General features: G+C 37.1%; 1 protein-coding gene across 1 annotated transcript; it reads right to left on the reverse strand.

Moving 5' to 3' along the window:
* Positions 1-229: 229 nt before the first annotated feature.
* LOC143853675 (alpha/beta-Hydrolases superfamily protein) lies at positions 230-21,371 on the reverse strand. Its single transcript, XM_077363389.1, has 11 exons — positions 20,347-21,371; positions 17,784-17,875; positions 15,059-15,177; positions 11,487-11,622; positions 11,254-11,305; positions 8,860-8,960; positions 6,445-6,627; positions 5,944-6,101; positions 5,621-5,675; positions 2,637-2,690; positions 230-853 (listed from the first exon to the last, which is right to left on the reverse strand). Exons 1-11 carry the CDS (start codon positions 20,582-20,584, stop codon positions 437-439), a joined length of 1,605 nt encoding a protein of 534 aa, XP_077219504.1. The 5' UTR covers positions 20,585-21,371; the 3' UTR covers positions 230-436.
* Positions 21,372-24,412: the final 3,041 nt, after the last annotated feature.

Here is a 24,412-nt window from a genome sequence, read left to right on the forward strand (position 1 = left end):
TATCGGATAGAAGATCAAAATGATGCTAACTGCTGGTGCGATAATTTTTTTGTGAATTACGTTTTTAGGCTATCAGCCCATTGCTTGGGTACATGTACTGATTCATCAGTAGAGAGTTTATTCAAGGAGTTTTGGTGCATAGCTCTGCACAGGGTTATTACCCAAAATGTATGGATGCATTAAAACTGCACATGATCTTCATGAGACAAATCACAGTTTAAGTACTGAATTAAGCACAACTTACCATCTTTATTTACAGTTCAATGTACAAATAGACATAAATCCCTATTGCCAGCACACAAGATGAGCACTGCCTTTAATTGGCACTTGATATCATCGGTGTTCTTTCAAGTTTATATACAAATGCAAACATAAAAGACCTCCACCTCTAACAGTGCAACGACCTACAGAGATATGCATTTACTCATTTTATGGTTCACACAGATATTGCTACACTTACAGCTGTAACTTCAACATGTTGTTTCCCTTCACTCTGAGGCTGGACAATGAAGGTGGTGCGTGTTTCTTCCAGCAACTGATCATTTCCCACCTGAGAGATGGATATAGAACTTCCAATAGCAGTCTGTTCAGATGGCTCAAAGTAGATATCACTGTCTTTTGAAATAATCTCCCATTCTTCTTTTACTGTCGTTACTTGGACACCTTTATCTCCATGTTTTTCAAATTCGAATGCAGTGGGTAGAATGACATAATCGTTGAGAGGATTGTAGAAAGGGTCGGGTTCTCCTGCCTTCAGCCAATGCTTGAGTATTCGGAAAACATGACGGTCACATATTATTCCTCGGTGATCACCAGGGACTCCAACTCTTGCCTCTGCATTAAGCCCATCTGCCTGGAAAAAAAAAGAAGGAAAGCCAAATGTATGCATCTTTAGAGAAAATTGGTTATACAGATATTCCTAGATGTAGATGAGTGGTTAAAGACCAAACAGTTGACCATAGAGCATATTGATATGCGCAAAGACCTCCATGGTTCCATTTGTATATACATGCATGAAACCATTGTAAATGTTTTTCGCACACCAAACATTTGAGCATAGAGCATAGTGCTATGCTCGAAGACCACCATGGCTCCATTTGCATATACATGCATGAAAACATTGTAATTGTTTTTTACATGTTGCATCGTGTCCCGTGAGCTTTTGTTGTGATCATTGTTCTTTGTTAAGGATAAAATTTAAGGATCCTGTTGTGTTTAATGTACGAATTTTCTGATACCACAAGCCTCTCTATGTGCCTATCACATGTGAAATTTTGTGAAGTGGCATGCAAACATACATGGTCAACGAATACCGGTATATTAGTCACTTAATTTTTTATTGACGTATTTGTATATTCCATTTGATTAGTCAAATACAATCATTTGATTATTACCTGGCTCCCTGCAAACTCAGATAGACAAAGTATATGATGCAAGGCAGGGGAAAGAATGACTAATACTTCATTCAGATACAAAATCTGATGCAGGATGATTGAAGGTTGAACTAATATTTCGCACAAATACCAAACTGATGTATGGCAGATCTAGGGAAGGGACGTTAGGGCGAAAAGGATGAGTGAAAATTAGGATTTTGGATCCTAAAATATGAGATTCGATTAGAAAAATATTTCCACTAGTTTTCAGGTAGGTATAGAAGCGTGGAGACATATGCCAAGCTTGTGTAAACATATGCCGAGAAGGTGCAGACAAGGGCTTTTGACGAAACTAAGGGACGTAGGAATCAAAGAATAACATGTAGAGATCAAGAACTGAAAATAAAGAGGATTAAAGCAAGAAATAAAAGACAAAGATCAGACCTGGAATCACTCCAGATTATTTTTCCTAGCATCACACCCAAGGTTTCAAAGCTACGCACCCTAAAGAAGATGGCTACGCTAGAATCCCACTAACAATCCCGAGGCATCACACCAAGGGACTCTTAGGCATCACACTTTAGGGGAGATCAAGGCATCATACCTTAGCAAAGACTAGTAGACATCACATCCACACAAGAAAAAAACAATTTCAAATCTTTATTCATTCATCATTCCATAGCATAGCATAGCATCATCAATCAACATTATTGAAAGAAAAGTGCCGTGATGCATAAAATATATAAAAAAATAAGAGAACTAGAAAGTCTTAAAAACCTAAACAAAAACTTACATTTTTAGACTAAAATACTCCTAATGACTACAAAACTTGTTCCCCACTTAAAATGCCCAAAATACATGTGTGAGGCTTATTTAAGACAGTCATAACTCAAAAAACCTGAGTGATTTTAATGGGAAAAAACTGTGGTACTCTTACTATAACTTAGGGACTTAAAATACACCTAAAAATTAAAATTTGGACCTTAGGATGGTCCCATCAAGGAATCTGAGTTGAATAATGATTTATGTGCTTTGATGCCTTAATTCCTTTTCATTGGAAGATCCAAACACTAATCTGCAAGGCAGGACTGAAAGGCAGTTGTTTTTCTCTGCTCTGATATTCATGCCTAAGGATTTTTTTAACTAACATCATACAACCTAACAATAAAACTGTGACCTGGAGATCATTTCTTGTTACTGATATAAAGAAAATACAGTAAGTAGTCAAATGACAAATGAATACTATGAAAAAAAATAGCATACCTTGGCTGATTCTGATGGAACTGTCCCGTCACCATCAACACATAAGTAATTAGCCTGAAAATATGTAACAAGACACCAATATGTTGAAACAGTGATTACAATATACCAGCTACATAAAAATATATACTGCTGTAGAAATGAAAGTTTTGTTACATCTTTCCAATTATCTCATAAATTTTAAATTTTACAATAGTTAAACCCAATCAGCAGTCGCCTTTCTATGCATATTTTACATCACATGTCTCTATTTAACCAACAGAAGGTTTTCCTTCCTTATTTCATATTTCCCATGTATCTGTATTCTCATCTCTTCTATTAAACTTTATCTACTCCTAATCAAAAGTAAAGATGGTGGTTTTTGCAATAGTTGTTTAAATTTGAGGGCATTTTGTGCTTCAAGGTATATTTTCATTATTTTCAAGATGAAAATTAATCTTGACACATTCAATTCATGCATCTACTAATTCGATTATGTATTCAGAAGCTATGTTAAACATGTTCAGTTGCTTTAAAAAAGGTTAAACAATATAATTGCTTTTGTTGCTTCCACCAATTTTGTGAAAATTAGATTAACTTCGTATACATACAATCATAATTTTGTAGTTGGAATTTCCATACAATGAGATCTAAGATACTTTATTAAACTAGCTTATAGCCTCAAATCAAGCAGTTATAGTGAATATTAATTTCTTTGAGATAAGTGATGCTTCGGAGGCCGAAGTAAAGGCCGTCTACTTTGGTATGATGAGGTTAAAGGGTAGGAGACATCTTTAAGAACCAAGAACAGGATATTCGCATTAGCAGGAGGAGGAGAGTGAAGAGATGAGCACTTTGACTTAACGAAGTCATCTATGTGACCAATGCACACTTCAAAGAAAGCAAAGAGGGATCCTGCTAGCAGCTCAAGGTGCTCTCGTGCAAGGCATTATTGTGGAGGGTGATTCACTCAATGTGATTCGGTGGTTGAAGGGTAAGACGCTACCACCTTGGAGATTTTCACATTTGTTTGATGAAATGGATGATCTAATTTCGGGTTCAACTTTGGTTCTTAATCATGTGCAGCGATCTGCTAATGGGGAAACGGATGCGCTGGCTAGGGGTGGGGTTGAGCAGTTGGAGATGGAGTTGTTTGATTATCTCCCCCCGTGATATTGTATTTTATTCTTTCTTTTTGTTTTCTTTACCTTGATCCTTGTACCTTCGGGTGTGGTCCATCTCGGGCCCCCTCTTTTTTATTAATGATATCTGTTTGCCATCTCAAAAAAAATTAGTTTCTTTGAGAACATTTAGTACTTTATGCACTTAATCCCATTTCTTAGGTGACCTTGACATGCACAGTGCATGTGAGCTAGGGAAAGAGAGACATGGAAAAGGTTTCTTCGTATAAAAATGGAATCAATAAACATGTACAAGGAGATTACGAATATGTCCTCCTTTTTCATGTTTTCTTCCTAAAAATTTTAGTAAGATATTCATTTGAATAGCTTGTTTTGGTACCCATTTTTAAGTTCTATTTAATAATAACCAAAATTATACAGCAACCTTAAATAATAACCATAATGAGAAAAAACAACATATTAATAAACATAAAAGATATAGAATCCTGTTTCCTCTTATTTTCAATTTCGATTGATCTTGGAGTTTGACACTTGCATACATTTGCTATTACTTTATTTTTATCTCTTTTATTAATTGTTTATTTTCTTTTCTTCTCTTCATTTTTCAACAATGAACCTTTTTCTAAAGTAAAAAAGAAGGAGAATAAAGCGAAAACTCATAAGAAGAAAAGACAAAAAAAAATCCTGATTTTATTTTTTATTTTTTCATGCTTTAGTTATTCGGGGGGGAATAAAGCCATGTTCTCCTTTATATTTTGATTTCATATAATGTTTTAAAAAACAATACATATATTAATCAAAAAACAATCCCTAAACATGTATGAAGAATATCCAATTTAAGGAATTTATTCATATATAAAAATAAATTAATTTGATTTCTATTAAGTAATCACCATGTACTGATGTACTAAATGTACAGATAAAATGCACATTGTCACACAAAATGATCTGGAAAAATTCCAATAAGATTGCTCATGCATGACGAGCCAAATATGAATTATACTCAAATTTAATAAGTGAAAAGAAGCTACATACTGGTTTTAAAAGTACCCAACTTTCTAATTAAAAATTTAAAACTGGCAATGTTTAATGTAGATCCTACATTCTCACCAAAAAAAATCCTTTGATGGTTTCAGCTCTGTCAATTTCTTTGTCATACCTGGCATTCCAACTCCTGATTTTAGTGATTTACAAGTGTTTCAAAACTGGGACCTGGACGAAAACTCGGCAATGGTAATAGGGAGTCGACTCGGGCTAGTGATAGAAGCGCTCAATTTTTCATTAATTCGTGCAAGTCAAATAAGTTTAGAATAGATTGCCTTGGTGGTGCAAAATATCAGAACAGGGCCAAATTTTTGTAAATTTGGCTCGTCAAACAAACAAGTCTCGCACAAATTTCACGCTAGGTTGATGACATCGAAAATTCAACTGACTTGGTAAATTGTTTATCCAAAAATAATCCTCTTCTTTAATCAGATATGTAAAATTCTCACTTTGGAAAGCTTCAATTCACAAACTCATTTAGTTTCAATGCACCTCCACGAGGGAAATCAGATAAAAGAAATGTTCATGAAAGAAACTATCATCCATGTGTAAGCCATAATTGCTTCCTACAAAATATTTATTTCAACTTATCACTGCCAACTAAAAGAATACACCCCAACCAATGAGTCTGCGTTGCTTGTCTGAACTATTCCATGTAAGAAATATGCATCTTAGACTCTAATACATCTATGACAAGAAAAAAAAATTTCAACGGGAATAGAAATGAAAAATAAATAAAATTCTTTTGGCGAGAATACTAAATTGGGAGTATCAAGTACCCTATCACTGCAATGAACTTATCATTAGGGAACAAAGGATAACCTGACATAACAATATTTGTTGTAGGTCCGAAATGGGTGTTTGGTCGCTCCCATAGCTGCAAAGCAATAAAGATGGTATTAGTGATGGAATAAATGCCACCTACCATTTAAAACAATCTTAATTCCTTGCACGTGGAATAAAGATTGTTTCGCATAATATATTTTGCCTAAAATATGTATGGTTATCTTGAGCATATTTTGGATTTCCAATCAACCCTAGCATAAACCATTACTTATGTAGTAAAATGAAACCAATGCTTGGCCATACTGCATGTCTGAAAAATGCCCATAAAACATCAAAAGATAAGTTGAAAGGTAGATTACCAAACGCTATGAGGTGTGTCAGTATTAATCCCGTATATATTGTAAAATTTAACTGATGGGGGAACCTTAGCACTTGAAAAGACTTTCCGAGTTTCATTAGCCCATTTTAAGATCTCCAGGCTGAATGGTAAAGGAATACTCGTGCCATCATAATCAACCTAGAAACAGAAAGTATGTCAGGTTTCATTGCAAAACCACGAAAAAAAGGTGCATTAGTGTGGTTAAATTCAGGAAATCATTTTGTTTCTCTTAGTCCTAATTCTCTAGCAATTAGAAGCATAGCCAAAAGAGTCCTCACTATTTTTGAGCCATAAAGGAAACATTTTTTAAATGAGAAAGAAAATTAGCCACTCAAAGAGAGAGAGAGAGAGAGAGAGAGAGAAGGGGCAGAGTTTGCCCCAAAGCTAAAATGACATCTGTATTTAGATTTCAAATAACATGAAAACTTCTGGTACGGAAACTTCAAACTTGAGGTGCTTTCGTCTATCATAAATATGTTACCTGGTTATTTAAAAGTGCTTCCTTCATGATGGAGATGGCTTCCGCTGGTTCATATGACTCCAGCATGGCACTGGAGTTTCCAGAGCTATCATGCTTCTCCCTCCATATTTGTAGAAGTGGTGTGGCATCCCAGTCAAAATTAGGGCAGGCCATCAACTCATATATTGAAGGGCACTCTATCAACTGAAGCAGAAGTACATTTTAGTGATGAATTTACACAAATTCATGAAATTATTGCATGGATAAAGTTACAAAAAGCCTAAAATCCAATTGGACCAGAATCCCCATGGTACATGTGGATTGTGTTTGGCATGTGGGACCCACACTAGAGGGTCCCACCGTGGGTGGTCCATAACCCAAAATCTCACCAATAAGTGAGGAAAGTCTCCAATCAAAGGATTGAACATCAAAATTTGACAATTGTTAGTGATTAGACAGCTAGGATCTCACGGATAAAGGTGTTTGGATCTTTGGATCGTCTAAATGGGATCCATTAGTGGGTCCCACATGCACACATGTGTTACATGCCCGGAACTTACAAGACCCAATAGGATATTTCGAAATGTTCTATATTAAATGAGTGTGTGTGACTGGTAATCGACTAAAAGAATAATATTGTTCCCTATTAAGCAAATGTGACTAGGAATTCACTAGCCACTCATGGTTTCCATTTTGGGGCCTAAAGGGTATGAGAGTAACCTCAAAGACGGGTAGAGTGGGAGTGTCCACACACATGTTAACATATACAAATAAATGTCACAATATAGCATGATAGAGGAGATATGCTATTTCTACATTCAATAATTATAGATAAAATCCAAACACTAAACAAGTAGTCATTTGTTAAAAGAATTTTTTTTTGTAGAGATAAGAATTTCAAGCTGAGCTATAACAAAAAATGGGAAAAACACTCTATACTAATATAAATACTGCAAGGCCTTATGATTTGATACCTTTTGGGCCAGCCTCAAGCTAATGACTAGTAGATAAGTTGCCATTTAGTAATAAGCTAGTAAATCAGAATGTCATAATTAGTATATGTAGGTAAATTAACAAAACATATGTTTACAAGAATGGGAAAATGAATATTTAATTTACAATAACATTTACCATTTCACTCTTTTGGTTAAAGTTGATAATAAGATCAAGGCTTACAGGTTATTTTTGTCCTTGGGAGTTGGGAAAAGGCTATTTCAACTAGGAAGCCCTTTTTTCTCAGCTCAACTCAAATAATTATTGTGAAAACATAGTTAACTTGGAGAGTGCATAGAGATGGGCTTTCTAGAGTAACAATCTTTCTCTTGGGTGTGTCATTGAGAAAGAAGCATGAATTGATGTGAGTTTTCTTGGGGAACGGATAGTTTTCTTATGGTCCATTCAGATACAATATTTCGATAATAGGATGTATTTGAGTCTTAGAATTAACATGAGAAAACATGTGTTCTGGGGAGTTTTATTTTTCAAATGTTTTTATTTATAATATGAGATGTCATTTTATAATACCCTCAATATCAAGATGGAAAAACTATCTACTACAACTAGAAAGTTCTGTCATTGACTGGTGACTGCTGTAGCACAGTAATTCACCGATATTCGTTGCTACGACTCTGCACAACAACCAATTCCCACGATGCTCATTGATTACTTCACATTGATGGATTTTCCACGAGACAATTGAGCGCTAAGCTCTTTAATTTTTCCCACATGTCTTGCAACTGTTTCCCAGCTGAGCATTGCTTCTCACCACCTACAATCCTAGGCCAGCTATAGCTTGGTCTAACAACTAGATTGTCATCAATGAGAAACCCTGACTTCAGTTCTTTCTTTGGTTGCTTGAGAAGATGAAACCACCATAGCATGGATCACGCCACTGTGTGACCCACATGATTTACACCTAGATTTGATATGTTTAGCCAAACAACACACATATTACATTAAAAAACCTGGAAATAAGTTTGAAATATGAGTTTGAAATAATGCCTTTAAAAAAAATGAGTTTGAAAAATTGCCTAGTAAAATTATATCCATGTACTTTCATGCCCACATAAATGCATCATAAGGTGATAAGGGCACAAGTGTAAAGTATAAGGAACTATTAAAATAATATTTTTGTGACTATTAATAGCTTTTTTGTGAATAAGGCGTTATCAAGATATAGGTTTTAAATAATAAGATCCAGTTTATTATTTAGCATGATGGCCCAATGTTGACAGCAGAACTAACCTACTTAATGAGGTTCTTAGCTTATAGAGGATTAAATTGTAAAGGTTCAACTTCTAACATGCACTTAACAATCAAGATATGCAAGGTTAAAATGTTCTAATTACATTATGGAAGACAAATAAAAGCAATGATCAAAACAGATCTTACAGCTCAGTGAAACAAGATTGCATCAACAAGTGTAAACGGATATACCAGCTGGTGCATGCTCCATTTGGAAATGAAAAAGTTTTGCTCCCACCCATCGACAAAGGACGCTCCATTCAAGAGAGAGGTTGTAATATATCCAGGTGCACCTATTGTTACAAAATCATATTTGAATCATCATCCTCAAAAATATACTACTTGTGAACTTTTGAATTACAGATATGAAGCTCGGAGAACAGAACGTGCACCAAAAAAAAGTAAAATAAAATGTAGAATTGTGATGGTTTGTATAAAAAAAAGGGCAAATACATGAAGGCTACTGATTTTGGAACTACAAAGTTTTGACAATTGCACTAACACATCTTGTCTTTTATAATTTAAACAGCTGTCAAAGGTTATTAAAGTTCCCAAAAATCTCTAAGAATCCAATTAAAAGAAAAGACAAGCTGAGGTTGTGCAATTATTAAAAAATGCTAGTGCAAATATCAGTAGCCATACATGAATCATTTTCAACAAATTTGTGTTGATGAAATCCACAAAAAAGAATATCAAGTAGCGATAATATAGCTAAGAACCTAGTTGAGAACAATTTTTAAAGGGCGGCCAGTGCACCAGGCACCCACCATTGCAGGGTCTGGGCAGGGCTAGCTGTACGCAGCCTTGCCCCTGCTTTGCAGAGAGGCTGTTTCTGTGACTCGAACCCACGACCACCAATTGAGAACACTTTTTTAACATTTGATAATAAAATTTATTAACTAATATTCATTGCAGTCATACTACAAGTCATTATTATTTTTTTAATGGCATCATTACTATTTATTGTAGCAATACCGAAGTTACTATTTTTGGCAAACCCTGGGAAATAATTTCTATTTATGCTAGAGAAGTACGAAAAATTTCGCATGGGGACCAAACATACCCATACACAGGTCTTGTTGTAGCCAACAAGACGAATGGACCCATCACCAAAAAAAAAAAAAAAAGATGAATGGACCTGACAAACAAATCCACATGTTAATTCTACAATGAGAATGGGGAAGAGGGGTGTAACATTCCACAAATGTAAGAGATGAAACCAGGAAACTTCAAAAAGAGACCTTTAAATTGTTTGAAACATATTTTTAATGCTAAGTAATTTTATGAGAAAAATTGGCCAATTAGCAATAATGGAAAGAAGTAATATTCATGCAAAAGGTTACAGAGGTATGCAGAATTCCAGCTTCATTTATGGTTGTACTCATGGACATATAACAAGATCATATGGTAGGTGGAAAAGTTATGCTTATATTTCAGGTAACAAGGGTACTGGTGTTGCTTGATAGTTGAATACATGGTTTGAAATTTCGGTTTCGGTGGAAATTTCGGTGAAAATCTTATAATTTCGGCTGAAATTTCTAAATTTCGGTTTCGATTTTAAATTTCGGTCCAGGCCGAAATCCGGAATTTCGGTCCGAAATTTCGGTTTTCGGGCGAAATTTAAAACCATAATTGAATAATTTACCTATTTAAGGGCAACCAGGTAATTAAATATTAAAACAAGATTCATGCTACGGGTGACTGTGTGACAAGCCGGGAACTGATTCCTTCGGCCCTGCTTTTAAATTTCCACCAAAACCGACACAAAACAGCCGAAATGATTCCATTTTCATCCCCACCAAAACTATATCAGTATATGAGTATGTATTACACTAGTATATCAGTATGTATTAGCGCATTAGTGGTATACTATACCAGTATGTATTCCATAATTATATGTATGTCAATTATGTGTGAAGTGTGGTATGCACTGAATTATCAGACATGTGTGACATAAGTTCTATGATATAAAGAGGTAGGATTGGAGTGGGATCAACATCTGGAATAAATACAGAATTACTGAAAAATTATTGGAAATTAAGATTCAAAATGATTGATGGCATAAGTTATACGATATAAAGCTTAAGGTGCATTTAAAAGGCAAGAAACAGTAAAAGGCTGTAAGGAGTTTCTGTGGTAGGTTTATGAGATAACACCACAATCAGAAAACCAATTTCGTGGATATAAGTGTGAGAAGAATGCATGTGTTTGTCTGAGCGTTTAGGCAAAACTGTGTGCAAATTAAAGAAATTTGAATAAGAGCCTGTGCAAAGGAATGAATTTGAATAAGAGCCCCAAAATCAGGAAATAAGTTTCACGAGGAAAAGATACATGTTCCCCTCCCATTTGTGAAAAAGTAATCTGGAAACAGATGGGATAGTAAAAGCATGAGGGAGACTGTTAAGTATGCTCTCAATCCCATCCACAAATTCAATGTATCGGTAAATGTATATTGATACCGTGATAACATCGGATGCCTCGAGTAATTGACCAATCCATCACAAAACATTAAAGATATTAAATCTCAAACATGACTCTAATATTAAAACTCAAATATGACTATAAATACTACAGACTACTGCTTACCCCGAAATGGTGCAGCAATTGCAATCCAATTCTTCACATACTTCTCAAAAACCTACAGAAGAACAAAGAATAGGGAAGCAAACTTTTTCAGACTTAAATACTGAATATAAAAATATCTGCACAAACAGAATCTAAGGCACAGTAATACAAAAGCATAATCCAGAAGAAATTGTGAAATACTGAGCAATATGGGAAAAAGATGACCCCAGAAAATTCCTTAGAAAATGCCTTACATCACTGCGAAGACACATGAAGCATTTCACCAGCAAACCCCCCATAGAATGAGTGATAATATTTATTTTCTTCCCCCCGGAAGAAGCGTACACTGTATCTAACTTAGCAGAAAATCGATCCAATGTTTCCTGAAGCCTGCAAGAAGTATAAACTATAAACAGTGAGCATCTCAAAAATTCAAAGTTCCTGGGAATTTTTTTTTTCAAATATATGTTGATAAACAGAAAAAGAAGGCCAAATCAGACGAGTTTTGCTCAAAAAGTCTGGTATATGACCTATACCAGAACGGCATAATAAATGAAAATAATCAAAGTACATATCTTCCCACATAAAGGGACAAATAAACATTTTAACACTGATACATATTGCAACCATTTTATAAAAAAAGTATCGATATCTTGCATCACAGTAGCACTTCATTGAGATAACTATGGAAAGCTGTATTCACCAGTACATATGACTTATATTAGCACTAATAAAAATAAGCAGCTAAAACAGAACCGAGTTGAAGTGGGGATGGATAGGCGAAATGTTTCCCAAAAACTTAAGAAGCCAAACTTCTTAATGATAGCCAAACGCGAAAAATACTAGAGAATTGATAAGAACAGAGAATTGGTAAGAATGGTAGATCCACATCATGCATCCGTGAGTGCCCCATAAGTGCCACATCATGCAGCCTTGAGAAGCACTATGTTTTTCAGAACAAACACAAGCAAGCACTAGCAAACATTGTTTTAAATTTCGACGGAAATCCGAAAATTTCGGATTTCGGTAGGGTCCGAAATCATTTCAATTTCGGTTTCGGTTTCGGTTTCAATTTCGGCCGAAATTTGGTCGTTTTGACCGAATTTTGTACAAAGTTAGGCTGAAATGACCGAAATTGGTAGAAAAAAAAAATCGAAAGAAATTTAAATCCATGCTAGCAACTAAAGTGCTTAAGCCAAATGAGCTATCAACGTATGTTGAGGTTTTTTTTTTAATAGTGAACTTTTATTAACGAAAAGGATGAATCTCAATAATCAAGGTGGTCAAATACAAAGAAGCTAAACTGGAAAAAAAAAAAAAAACAGGATATCTACAAAAGGAAATCAAATGGGATAGCATAGGGTAGGGTAAGAGAAAATCGAACAAAATCATCTGTTGAAGAAACACCATCTCGTATGGGCTGCTGATCAATTTGAAGGATCAACTCCCTGCACACCTTGGAGCGGCCTACAGCGCGTCTACCTCAGAATTGGCAGGCCGTAAAACATGAATGAGCTCTACATTATGACCCTGCAAAATGTCCTGAATGTCTTCAATAGCATCCGCAAATCTTCATGGGTATCTGACATCCTTTCTCAACCATGTGACCACATTGAGTCACCCTCAATAATAACCTGATTCATCTGTGTTTGTTCTAGAAGCCTAACTCCATGAAGAATCACCTGAACCTCCGCCTCATTAAAGTCTTTTATCTCGTTGGACCCGAGAAAGCGTACCACCATCGGTCGTTCTCAAAAGACCACCAATGCCCGCCGGACTGGGATTGCCGAAACTCAATCCAACAAATTGCAGCTTCACTCTTCCTGGAGGGAGCTGTTCCCACCTGTGTTGCGGGCCGTCCTTGAAGTATATGCACAGCCTGATTACCTCCCAAGACTAAAATACCATGATTCCATTGAAGGAAGATCTGATGCCCCACTAAACTATCGCCTAGAAAATTTTCCTCAGCAGAGTCCACACTCCCTTTGAGGTTCCTTTGAAGACTCTCTCATCTATTTTTTCCAAACTAGCCAAAGGATGACAGCAAAAAAATTAGCTCCAAAGAATCTTGCCTCTGGGAAACCAAGGGGCAAAAGACCATGACTCAACATGGGCTGCGATCTGGCCAGGGAGAACCCAACAAACACCAAATAGATCAAAAACCAAATACAAGAACTCACGAGTAAACCAAAAACCAAATACAAGAACTCACGAGTGAACCTACATTGAACCATGTGATCAACAAAGTCGATGTCAACAATGCACAATGGTTGACAATTATCTTATCTCTGTGGCGCAGATGGTCAACAGTAAGGATCTTATTGAGGCAAGCGCTCCAGAAGAACACCATCATTCGCAAAGGGGCTTCAAAGCACCAAATTTTCCAAACATGTGAGACGGATTGGGGAGGGAGAGGGGAGCAAATGATTGAAGGAGCGAACGGTGAAAAAAAACAGTTCGAAGCCCATCTCCAAAACCATTTATCTTTTTCCTAGCCGCTTGATGTAAAGCGATTTAATTTTGGCTAAAGAGTCGCTACCTTTTCTACTTCCTAATTGAAAAAAAAAAAATCTTCAGAACTATTCCAGTCTATAGAACCATTTGTTCTATGGAGAGATAGTTTGCCAACCTACTCTCTTTGTGGGAAGCCACTCTATAGAGCACGGGGAATTCATCCTCTAGTGTTCTATTGCCACACCAAATATCTAGCCATAATATAATCTTATCACCGACTCCTACTCAGAATAGGATCCCCTTTAGGAAAAGGGGCTTAAATTTCAAAACATTTCTCCAAATCGTTATCCCGTTATTCATGTATCTATCAATGGGATCCCATCCTCCAAAGTTGGATCCATATTTAGCGTTTATCACGGTTCTCTAGAGGTGCCCCGATTCTTTATTGAATCTCTACAGTCATTTTCCCAACTCAGCATTGTTTATCACTCTCAACTTCTGAATCCCTAAGCATCCCTATTTAATGGACTTGCACACGTCATCATTCAAAAAAGGGAATTGCACACGTCCTTCTAGTTAACTGTGTGGTATCTTCTTTGTCGTTCCATAGAAAACTTCTTTGAAGTTGTTCTATTATATGGATCACTGGAAAGAGGCACAAGAATATCGGCATAAATTATAGAGGGAGGCTGGCCAGGACAACCTTGACCAATGTGACCCTGCCACCTAGAGAGAGCAAGCTTTTTTAATAGGGGCGAGTTTCCTTTCCATTTACTCAAGCACCGGGTCCAACAGACTTCTTGTGGATCTGCCAATGCAAAGAGAGAGGCCAAGGTAGGAATTTGGAATGCTACCTTACATCCCAAAGATTCAACAAACAGCTCCGTCTCTTGATCATTCAATCTCAAGCCCATGACAACAAATTTGGTGAAGTTCACCCTCCGACCCGACATAGCTTTGAAACACCTACGGATAACCCTAAGGGTCCTAAGCTTCCGGATGTCATGGATGCTAAAGACTAAAGAGTAATGTGTCATTAGCATATTCCAAGGAACACGTCAACTTGAGGGAGTTGTTAGAAATGGTATACATCCTTTACACAAGGGTATTTTAGCCATTATGTCATTTAAATATAAATTAAGGTGTCTCATTTTCCATAAATAAATGAATAAAGCTCTCTGTCTCTCTCCTGATATTATATTTATAATTTTAAACTATCTTACACATGCAACCATGTGACTTCCCATGAATAGAACAAGCACTGCAATCCACTTTTCATAAAGCACGGTATACATAATATGTAATATTTTACAAGAAAGCACTTAATTAGATACTTCTTTTGAATCAATGCCAGCAAAGAAGTTATACGGACCTATTACTTTGGCGGAAGTCATAGCCAAATCCAAAGAGTGTTTTACCCTCTTGGAAACCCCATTTAATCATTTCCTCTATCATATCATGGAAATAGCCAACAAATTCACGTCCAATTATCTGCAAGAGAGGAATAAAATAGTTAAAAAAGAACTCTAGGTAGTAAATAAAATCGTCAATCATATTGAACATTGAGTCTTTAGAGTTCTGTTGCAACAGTATTTAGATAAAGAAGGTGGTTGCAATGCAATTCCAAGTATAAATAAATTATGTTTCTTCGTGCAAAAACTCCCCTTATAAAATTATCATTTCCCTTCTAAAATTAAACCCCGTACCTGCACAATATAAACGTCTTTCTAAACAAAAGCGCAAGAAATCTACTTATGTGGACACAGATATACGTGTGGATGTTAGAGATAGATACCAGGTGAACAGAGCTTGTAAAATGTGCACAATATAAACGTCTTTCTAAACAAAAGCGCAAGAAATCTACTTATGTGGACACAGATATACGTGTGGATGTTAGAGATAGATACCAGGTGAACAGAGCTTGTAAAATGGAGTGGACACATAAGATCATACAACATGAAATACTTTAAAGATTTAAACAAAATAATATTTTAAATATTACCAAAAAAGAATTAAATAACCATTTTTGATATATAATTTATATTTGACAATGGAACGTATCCATTCTCACATGAGCTTTCTTTGTTCCTGTTGTTTTTTGGCTTTTTCTGTGTTGCTTCTCTTGTAACCCCGGCCATCTCGACCACGGGCCCTATTCTCTTCGTCTTAATAAATTTCTCATCATTTCAATAAAAAAAGACAATGGAACATATGCATAGAAAGTAGTAAACTCTGTACGATTTAGGACGTTAAATAAAGTAATAGAATAACACAAATATATAATATCTAGCATATTTTATGCTACATGTTATACACATAAATGTACATAATGTAAGTACGAGATTTTATATGGTGGATGGTCGTGCACTCGTGCATGCACACGTGCAGCCCAAAGTTACAATGGTCTCCAAATTGTTTGGGGGATCCAAACCATTCATTTGTTGGGCCTTGAAGTAGATACGGTGCCCCAAAAATCTTCTCCATAGGATGATCCTAACCCTTTGATTTGTGGAGATTTCTATATTGTGCCATCAATTTTAAACCTCTGCAAATTGAAGGGTTAGGATCATCCTATTGAGAAGATTTTCGGGGCACGCCCTATCTACTTTAGGGCCCAACAAATGAATGGTTTTGATCACCCAAACAATGTAGGGCCCACTGTATTTTTGGGCTGCATGTGCATGCACAGCCGCCCACCATACAAATTTTCATGTAAGTACATTTATTTATTTTCAAAATATAACAGATATTAAATAAAAATAGGTAGAAATGGGCGCAGAGGTTGCCCTTCATATAATGTAAGTACACATGTATTATTAAATATCTCTATATGTTAAATCTACACATAATTGTAAAATTACCTAATTTATTTGCAATATGGGCAAGTGTTGGACACAAGTAACCAAGTCAAAACGCATCGACATGCTATATGATGCTAGTTTTAGAGTCTAAAAGAAACATTTGTGCAAAAATATTCCCATATATTTACATTAATTCGACAACAACAAAACAAATGCCAAAACCCAAAGAAGTCCACTCAAGCAGAAGAAGCTGATTCAAGCTTTCTGTGATTCTAACTTACTAAAAGCCATTCTAAATGCAACAAGCATAAGAAATGAGGAGAAATAATCTCGCATTCTGTCGCCAGCCTAACAAGAATAGAATAAATATTACAAATCTGACAGGGATTTGACATTATGCAGAAATATACAAGTGATTCATAGATGAATGCTAAAAGAAATGAAGACAATCTAAAAATAACTTGCATTATCCAAATAAATGTTTCACAAATAGCACAATGGGTGATGTTGAAGAAGCAATTTTCATCTGGGGAAAATCCCGAATATTACAAACAAAGTTAATATAACACGAAAATTACTTCTGGTGGCCTTCAAAAGTGAATGTAGAGTATGGCTCGTCTAACATGATATTTTGTTCTCCTGTGCACTAGTGTCATTGCAACTAGAAATGAGAATCCCTAGCTGTGTAAATATACTCCACCAAAAGGGTGAAACGATGTGATATTTGAATGATTTAATAAACTGAAACTTCAATTTGTAAATGGAAACACAACTTGTTACATTTATTAAAAAAATGCATTGAGGTCTAAGATTACAAAAAACTTTAAAAACAGAACCATATAAAGTACCATAGCTCAAGCCGGTACCTTTTATGAACAGTGACATAATCAGAATGACAACAGATTCCATATGATGGGAAAAAATACTCATTTCAGGGTAATGCTAAACAAAAGATGATAAATTATTTTTTTACTAATTTATAATCTATTGCCTAGTATTATCATGAATATAAAATATGTGCAATAGACTGTAAGAACATTCCAGAAGGTCATTAAAAAAATATACTACATACTCCATTCAATACTCCAGCTATAATAAGCTATCTTCTCATAACAACTCCTCCACACAAAATTCAAATGTGTGCCTTGGGTGTATTTTTATAAATCAACATAAGACTGTCTTTTTCCTTAAATATAACGTACAAACTTAATAAGGAAAGCACAACCTCCATAAGCTAAAAGAAAATCACTCTAACAATTTACATAGATAAGTTACACAAGGATGCAAGATGTGTACCATGTCAGGGTCGAGGGTATCAATTGCATGCAATCCATATCTATCTTCAGGAACCACTATTCTGGTTTTTTTATCTAATGACACTGTTTGACCTGCTCCACAAAATTCAATAATAATTAATCAGTTTCAGAACAAGATTAAGGACAGTACCTCCCTAATAGTACCTCTACATCAAAACGAAATGTTATGAGAAGAGAACACCATTATACAAAACATGTTCGATGATGCAAGTAAACTACTAGGAATCCACAAAAAGCGGAAAACTTAATAGAGAATTGAAAAATCAACAAATAATCAAATAAATATTCACAAACAATGCTAGAGAAAGAAAAATGACAGGAGATTTAATCTGAACATGATCAAAAGACAAACCCCAACACCAAAGAGGAAAAGCCATCACTATTCATTAACCTCCTAAAAGTACATCAAAGCTTCATATATGCCTATATTACCTTAAACCCTAGTTTAATCCTATGAATAGGATCAAATTCAACCCTTAAATAACCAAAATAAAGCAAATTTCTATTTCAAAGAAACCCAGAATAAAAGAAAAGGTGTATTATATGTTGTTATCTCAAAAAACTATTAATGTTTTCCAACCAAAACCTACTTAAACTTTGTCCATAAATTACATGAAAATAACTAAAGATAACCATAAATCAGAAGACCCAAGTTGCAAAATTTTATGACAAGTGAAGCTTTGTTAGGGCTCAGTATTGACGTCAGCCTTGATGTTTTGGGCTCTTTCATGCCTACTTTTGGATCTCGGTCAGCCATCTTCTTCTCTCAAATCATATTGGTTGAATTATATGCATGTTCATGAACTTTGATCGCATGTGTTATCCCCATAGAAGCACGAAGCGGAAGCAGAGGCAAGGAAGCGTGGGGGTCTAGAAGAGTATATGGTTGGGAGCGCTGTGGGAGTGTTAATGTAATATTTTCATCGTATGTCTTTCAAAATTCCAGTACATAAAAAATAGTAATCTTTAACTATCTTATATAGCGTTTTAAAATTTAAGTACATCAAAGTAGTAATTTCTATCCGTCTTCATTTTCTGATTTTCATACCCTCTTTCCTCATGCCTTTTGAAGATTTACCTCTACGCTTGCTCCAATGAAGTACTTCGAGCTCGGTGTTTAAAAATGCGGATAAGACGCGAAACGCTGCCAAGAAAAATCCTTGTAGACTTGGCACGGATGTGGCCAAGATCGTGGTCGACGCAGCTGAGTACTCGGTTGATGCGGTCATAAATTGGGAGAGTCAAAGGAGTTTTTATTGACTATGTAGGGCAAATGCGGAACGCGGATGCAGTGCAACGCGGAACACAGCCAAGTTAAAAGGGAGTCGACTCGGGGGAGTCAACGCGGACGCGGGGAAGTTTTAAAGCTATGCTTCGAGGGGGATACAAAATGCAATAATAGGAGCGCGTTCGGAGCGGTTTCCATCTCTTCGGGATCGCGCTCCCTAGAAGCTCCTTCCTACGGAGCAACGAATCGAGGTTCCGAGTCGGGAGCTGCACCCTGAGTGAAGATTCCTGCTTCTAAGGTTATACCTAGGTTGGAGGAAACGTGCCCTTGAGTTTGCATCTTTGAGTGGCAACATATGATGGCTGTCCAACTTTTGCGCGCCGCGCACGTGCACGCACAAAGGGAACTTGATGGAAGACTTGTCCTTCCATGATAATCAACCATCTTCGAGAAAGTAGAGCGATAATGCCAATAACTCAAGATTGCATCGAACAGGGCTGAAGAACATCGTCTTTACCAATTGAGATAGAGGGTCAACCCCTTATAATTAACAGTTCTATAAACACAAAATTTTCAATTTTCAGGATTTTAACAATGTTCGCACAATTACATACAGTGTATATGATCTTTTAAAATTTGTTGGGAAACTCGCCTTATTTTCACCACTCGGTGGAAAAGGCAGCAGCAAAGGCAAAATAGAATTTGCCTTTGACGGTGTTGGGGAAAACCAAAATAACGTGAGATAGGGTTTTCTCTATTGTGGGCTGTAGAACTAGAGGACTTTGGTGTGTCGGCTGCCAAAGGAAGAGAGAGTGAGAGAGGGAGAGAAGAAGAAGAAGAATAATAGAGGGTTTTCTCTTTGGGTTTTCTTCTTGGGTTATTCTCTTGGGTTTCTCTTGGGGTTTTCTCTCGGGTTTCTCTCCGCGTACGATCTTAGGTTTGGGAAGCAAGGAAAGGGTTGGGGGCTTTGGGTTTAATCCATTGTAATCCTTGTATATTGTTTTTCTCATATCGGAAGATCGTGTTTCTCGCCCGTGGAGTAGGCTTGGCCGAACCACGTAAAATCTTGGTGTTATCTTGTGGCTTGCTTGTTTTATTTTATCTTTCCATTTAATCTATGCACAATCGGATCGGATTGCCCGACGGATTTTCTCAACAAAATTGATATTTCTTATAATTAACAATTCTATAAACACGAAAAAGCCAATTTTCAGAATTTCAACAATGTTCACTCGATTTCAATAGCTGTTGTATGATATTTTTAATTTGACAATTCTAAGACCAAGAAAGAAAAGAAGAAGAAAAAAATCCATACCGGTAGAAGGATCGAAGTGGGACCAAAGTTTCGTCCTGAATTCATGATCAGCACCAAATAACCGAACCCAGACGCGCTCCTTCTTACCGCCGTCATCTTCAGCCTCTAGTATGGATCCGGCAATGCCCGGTACCAACAAGACCGGATCCAGATCAGGGTTCACATATGGCTGTTGCTTCTTAACTATCTTCAACCACACCTCAATGGACTGAATTATCTCTTCAATTAAAATTGCCATCCCCAAAACCCTCGTAAACAAGCAAACGAATCACAAGACCGTAACTTTCTAAGAAGATCAGGTCAAACGAATCGCAAAACCCTAACTTTCTAAGGGCAAACGAATCGCAAAACCCTAAATTTCTAAGGGCAAACGAATCACCAAACCCTAACTTTCTAAGGGCAAACGAATCACAAAACCCTAACTTTCTAAGAAGATTATGACCGCAAATTCGTCCGATTAAATAAAATCGGAAATGCGAGAACAGATTAGGTCAACGTGTTTGGGATTATAAAGAGCAGTAAATAGAGAAATCAAAGCTAATTTCACGAATTCTTCAATAATAGGGAAATTCGGGAAGAAAGGAGTTGGATCTTGGGAGATTTGGTGATTTTAAAGAGTAATCGGATGGGAATTAGGGGAAATGATTGGGAGATTAGAGAGGAATTTTGGAGGAGAATTGGGATTTCGGAGGGTTTAGGGAGATGAACTAAGTTTCGTCAGGAGGGAAGAAGGAACAGCTAAGATTTTCATCGCCGACAACTGAAATGAGAAGTTAAGGCGAGAGTTTTGGGAGCTGATTTTTTCACCACCCCTGTGGGATAATGCACCCCACTTGTAACTTGAATTGTTGGCAGACTTTAAACCTTTTCGAGTTTTGACGTCAAATCACGTTACAGGGGGGGCGTATTATCCTACAGTGGGGCGAAAAAAACAATGCCCAGTTTTTTTTATGTTTTCAGATAAGAGAGACCCTCACTGTTTTGCTACGCTACGAGTGCCTTAGATTACCTGTCACTCTTTCCTTTGCGTTGCGGGTTGGTTTCGCCAGTCAAATATAGATTTTAGTCAGGTTTATCTATCTCAAGGTTTCAAATAGTCAAACCAGAGATTAAAGAGGCTTATCTATCTCAGATTAAAGAGGCTTTATCTATCTCAAGGTGTCAAACCGGGTGCCGGCCCACCGCCCGGCCCGATACGACGTTGGGAGGCACCGCATGATTTGCTATAGTGGTGGGCCGTGCCAGTGGTGGGCTGTGCCGGCCCATGGCACGCAATGGGCTGGTACTTAACGTAACGGTAAATGCTCATCTACACAATTAAAGTTTACTCAATTTAATTATTTATCAAAAAAAAAAAAAAAATTGGACCCGACTCAAGTTGGTAGTGCAGGCCCGGCCCGGCCCGGCCCATGAGAGAACCGTTCCTTATCGTTCTTGGCCCGCAGGCCACGTGGGCCTCCCATGTCCCGCCAACCGTTTGATTGTCACCACCATGGATAGTACATGTCCCCCACCTCCTCACGCACCTGTGATCCTAGGCCAACTGTATTGGCGCCCATATCATTGATTTCACCAGCATCGTGACTACCGAGAACACTATCTCATCCCTTGCGTTCAGTTCTCATTCTATTGCTTCTGTCTGATTTGAGCGTCGAATGGTTCCCCCGGAATTCAAATTCCCACTACCGAACCTTGTTCTATGAGCGTATGTTGTGAGGATCATCCAATAGCTCTCCATCCTATCATGCTTTGCCAAACAAACAAGACCGAGGGTAGAACCTGCTCGAGTACGAAAGTCAGATTTGAGCTGCACCTGACTAGGTCCTTTTGATAAAAGAGAATTAGACAACAACTCCGGGAAAAAGAGCAGTGGGGGCAAGAGACAAAGGCCAAGCCCTCTCCAACAGCCCCACCTCTTCTTCACTTTACGAGGCCCTCTTCATCAGCTCCACCTCCTCTAGGAAAAAAAAACATTTTGCTTACTAGGCGAACAAGTAGCAGGTGCAACTAAACCATCCAGAGTCCCCACCACGAGCTGGAGATGCGGGTGTCCAAAGACAATATGCCGGCAACTAGCACCCAGCGTCTCAAAATAGAGGTATTTACTTGGTAGGTGCATCACACATGTCTGCGCATGGAGAATCTGACTCGCCCCATCCAAAGGCTCGTGGAAGCAGCTGAGCGAGATGCCCGAGCTTGGCGTGATGACTATCGTGCCCCGGCTGTTCAAGATTGTGACCACAACCACTCCTTCACCAAATAAAATCATGGAGGCTATGATTCCCAAAGACTTTAAGATATGTACACCGGAGCCGTACGACGGTTCCACCAATTCAAGGGAGCATTTTGATGCATTCAAGTTTATGATGATATTAAGCGGGGCGAAGAAGCTGTCATGTTCCAGGTCTTCCCCGCCACCCTGAAGGAGATAGCACGCACCTGGTTCACATCAATTCAACCCGGCTCTATCAAGTCCTTCAAGCAACTGGGCAAGCTGGTCATCACCCCACTTCACAATCAGCCGAGGACATCAGGAGACTTCATCCTTGCAGTACTGTTGCATTCCATAAAAAAAAATGGTTTGCTTAAGACTGTAAACCGTTGGATTTTCACCATTATCCTATTTTTACATGAGATGAATACCTAATTAGGCATCCCATCAACAATATTCTTTCAAAGCCCGTAACTTAGCCCTATAACAACCCTTCAATAATGTGTATGTAACTAGAACGAAGTCACAAACAAAACCTAAGAGATAACATCCTTCTAAATAAAATAGAAGTGATATTAACATTAATCGAATCTCACTTGATGTAGCTACATAGAGTAAGAATTCCTATATTAATTTTACAGATCAAAAACCCCTTCATATGAAACCTCTTTAATTTCCATTTCTTTTTTCTTTTTCATTCTTCTTAGTTGATTCTGGCGTATTCTTTTGGATTTATTGTAGCATGGTGAAGACCAAATCCATTACAATTAGAATCGTGTTTGATGATTAGAGAAAAATCCATTACAGTGCTTGTAGTATGGTTGTTCTTAGTAAAATATCCCCCCTTGGGTACACACATATGAAAGGGTATTTTTCACCCGCTTTGTTTGTGCTTTTCGTATAATTTATTGCTTACACTGATATCTTCGGACCTCGAGATCTCCGGATCTAGGAACGTAATCAGAATCCATTATTATTGTAAAGGACTAATTATTAAGCGGGATTTGCTTCCGCGGATGGGCTGTTGCATGTGAGAGCTGCCACCTCATGAATGAGGACAAAATCTGCTGAAAAGCGAGCCTGCTCTCACATGCAACAACCCATCTGCGAAATGCCTTTTGCGATGGACGCTAGCAAATCCCTTATTAAGCTGGCATATAAATTTTAATAACCCTTGATAAAGTCCGAATAAACACTTATAAAATCGGTGTAAATTTTGTTTTAGGCTTATTTTACACGGAACAAAATGTTCTGCACAAAATGTTTTACGCCCATTAAGTGAAAATATGTGTGTAAAATTTGTTTCACCCATTTACGTAGAAGAAACGGAGCCTTAAAAGTAAAATGGGAGCTGATGCAGGTGCATCTATGCCGTTCGAAGGCCGAAAATTACAAATCCATGATCGAGCCATTTCGGACCATTGGATCACAAAATTTTGATAACATGTATCGACGATCGAGATTATGCGAGATCATATTCTTAGGAGGCCAATCAAGTTAAAATTGCCACGAGAACGGGGCGACATATAGATCAACGGCTCGCGTTGATCTCATAGCATGAAAAGTTCTAGTTTAATTAGAGTTTCTTTTTTTTATTATTAATAGAATTTTAGTTTAATTAGGATTTCTTAGTTGGGCGAATTTCCAAGAAGGTTGCGTCTAAAACCTTAGAAGTTTTAGGAGTTTGAGTGTTCTTAGGATACTTTGGATTTGATAAATATTGTCTAGAGATATTATAGGAGTTTTCTTTACCTTGTTTCCTAGTTTTAGAAGAAGTAGGAAACCTCCAAGCCAAAAGCCTATAAATATGGCTTCATTGTAAACGTTTGAGGAGGCTGATTTTATTTGAATAAA

The sequence above is a fragment of the Tasmannia lanceolata genome, unplaced genomic scaffold, assembly GCF_043159265.1.
Source record: "Tasmannia lanceolata isolate RefF3 unplaced genomic scaffold, GAP_Taslan_0.1 ptg000020l, whole genome shotgun sequence".
Lineage (NCBI taxonomy): Eukaryota > Viridiplantae > Streptophyta > Magnoliopsida > Canellales > Winteraceae > Tasmannia > Tasmannia lanceolata.

Coding starts and splice junctions, on each gene's coding strand:
- LOC143853675 (XM_077363389.1), bottom strand. CDS start 20,584: ATGGCAATTTTAATTGAAGAGATAATTCAGTCCATTGAGGTGTGGTTG. Junction 15,178..17,783: donor ATACCCTCGACCCTGACATG/GTACACATCTTG, acceptor CCTCTCTTGCAG/ATAATTGGACGTGAATTTGT. Junction 11,306..11,486: donor TCATGTGTCTTCGCAGTGAT/GTAAGGCATTTT, acceptor GTTCTTCTGTAG/GTTTTTGAGAAGTATGTGAA.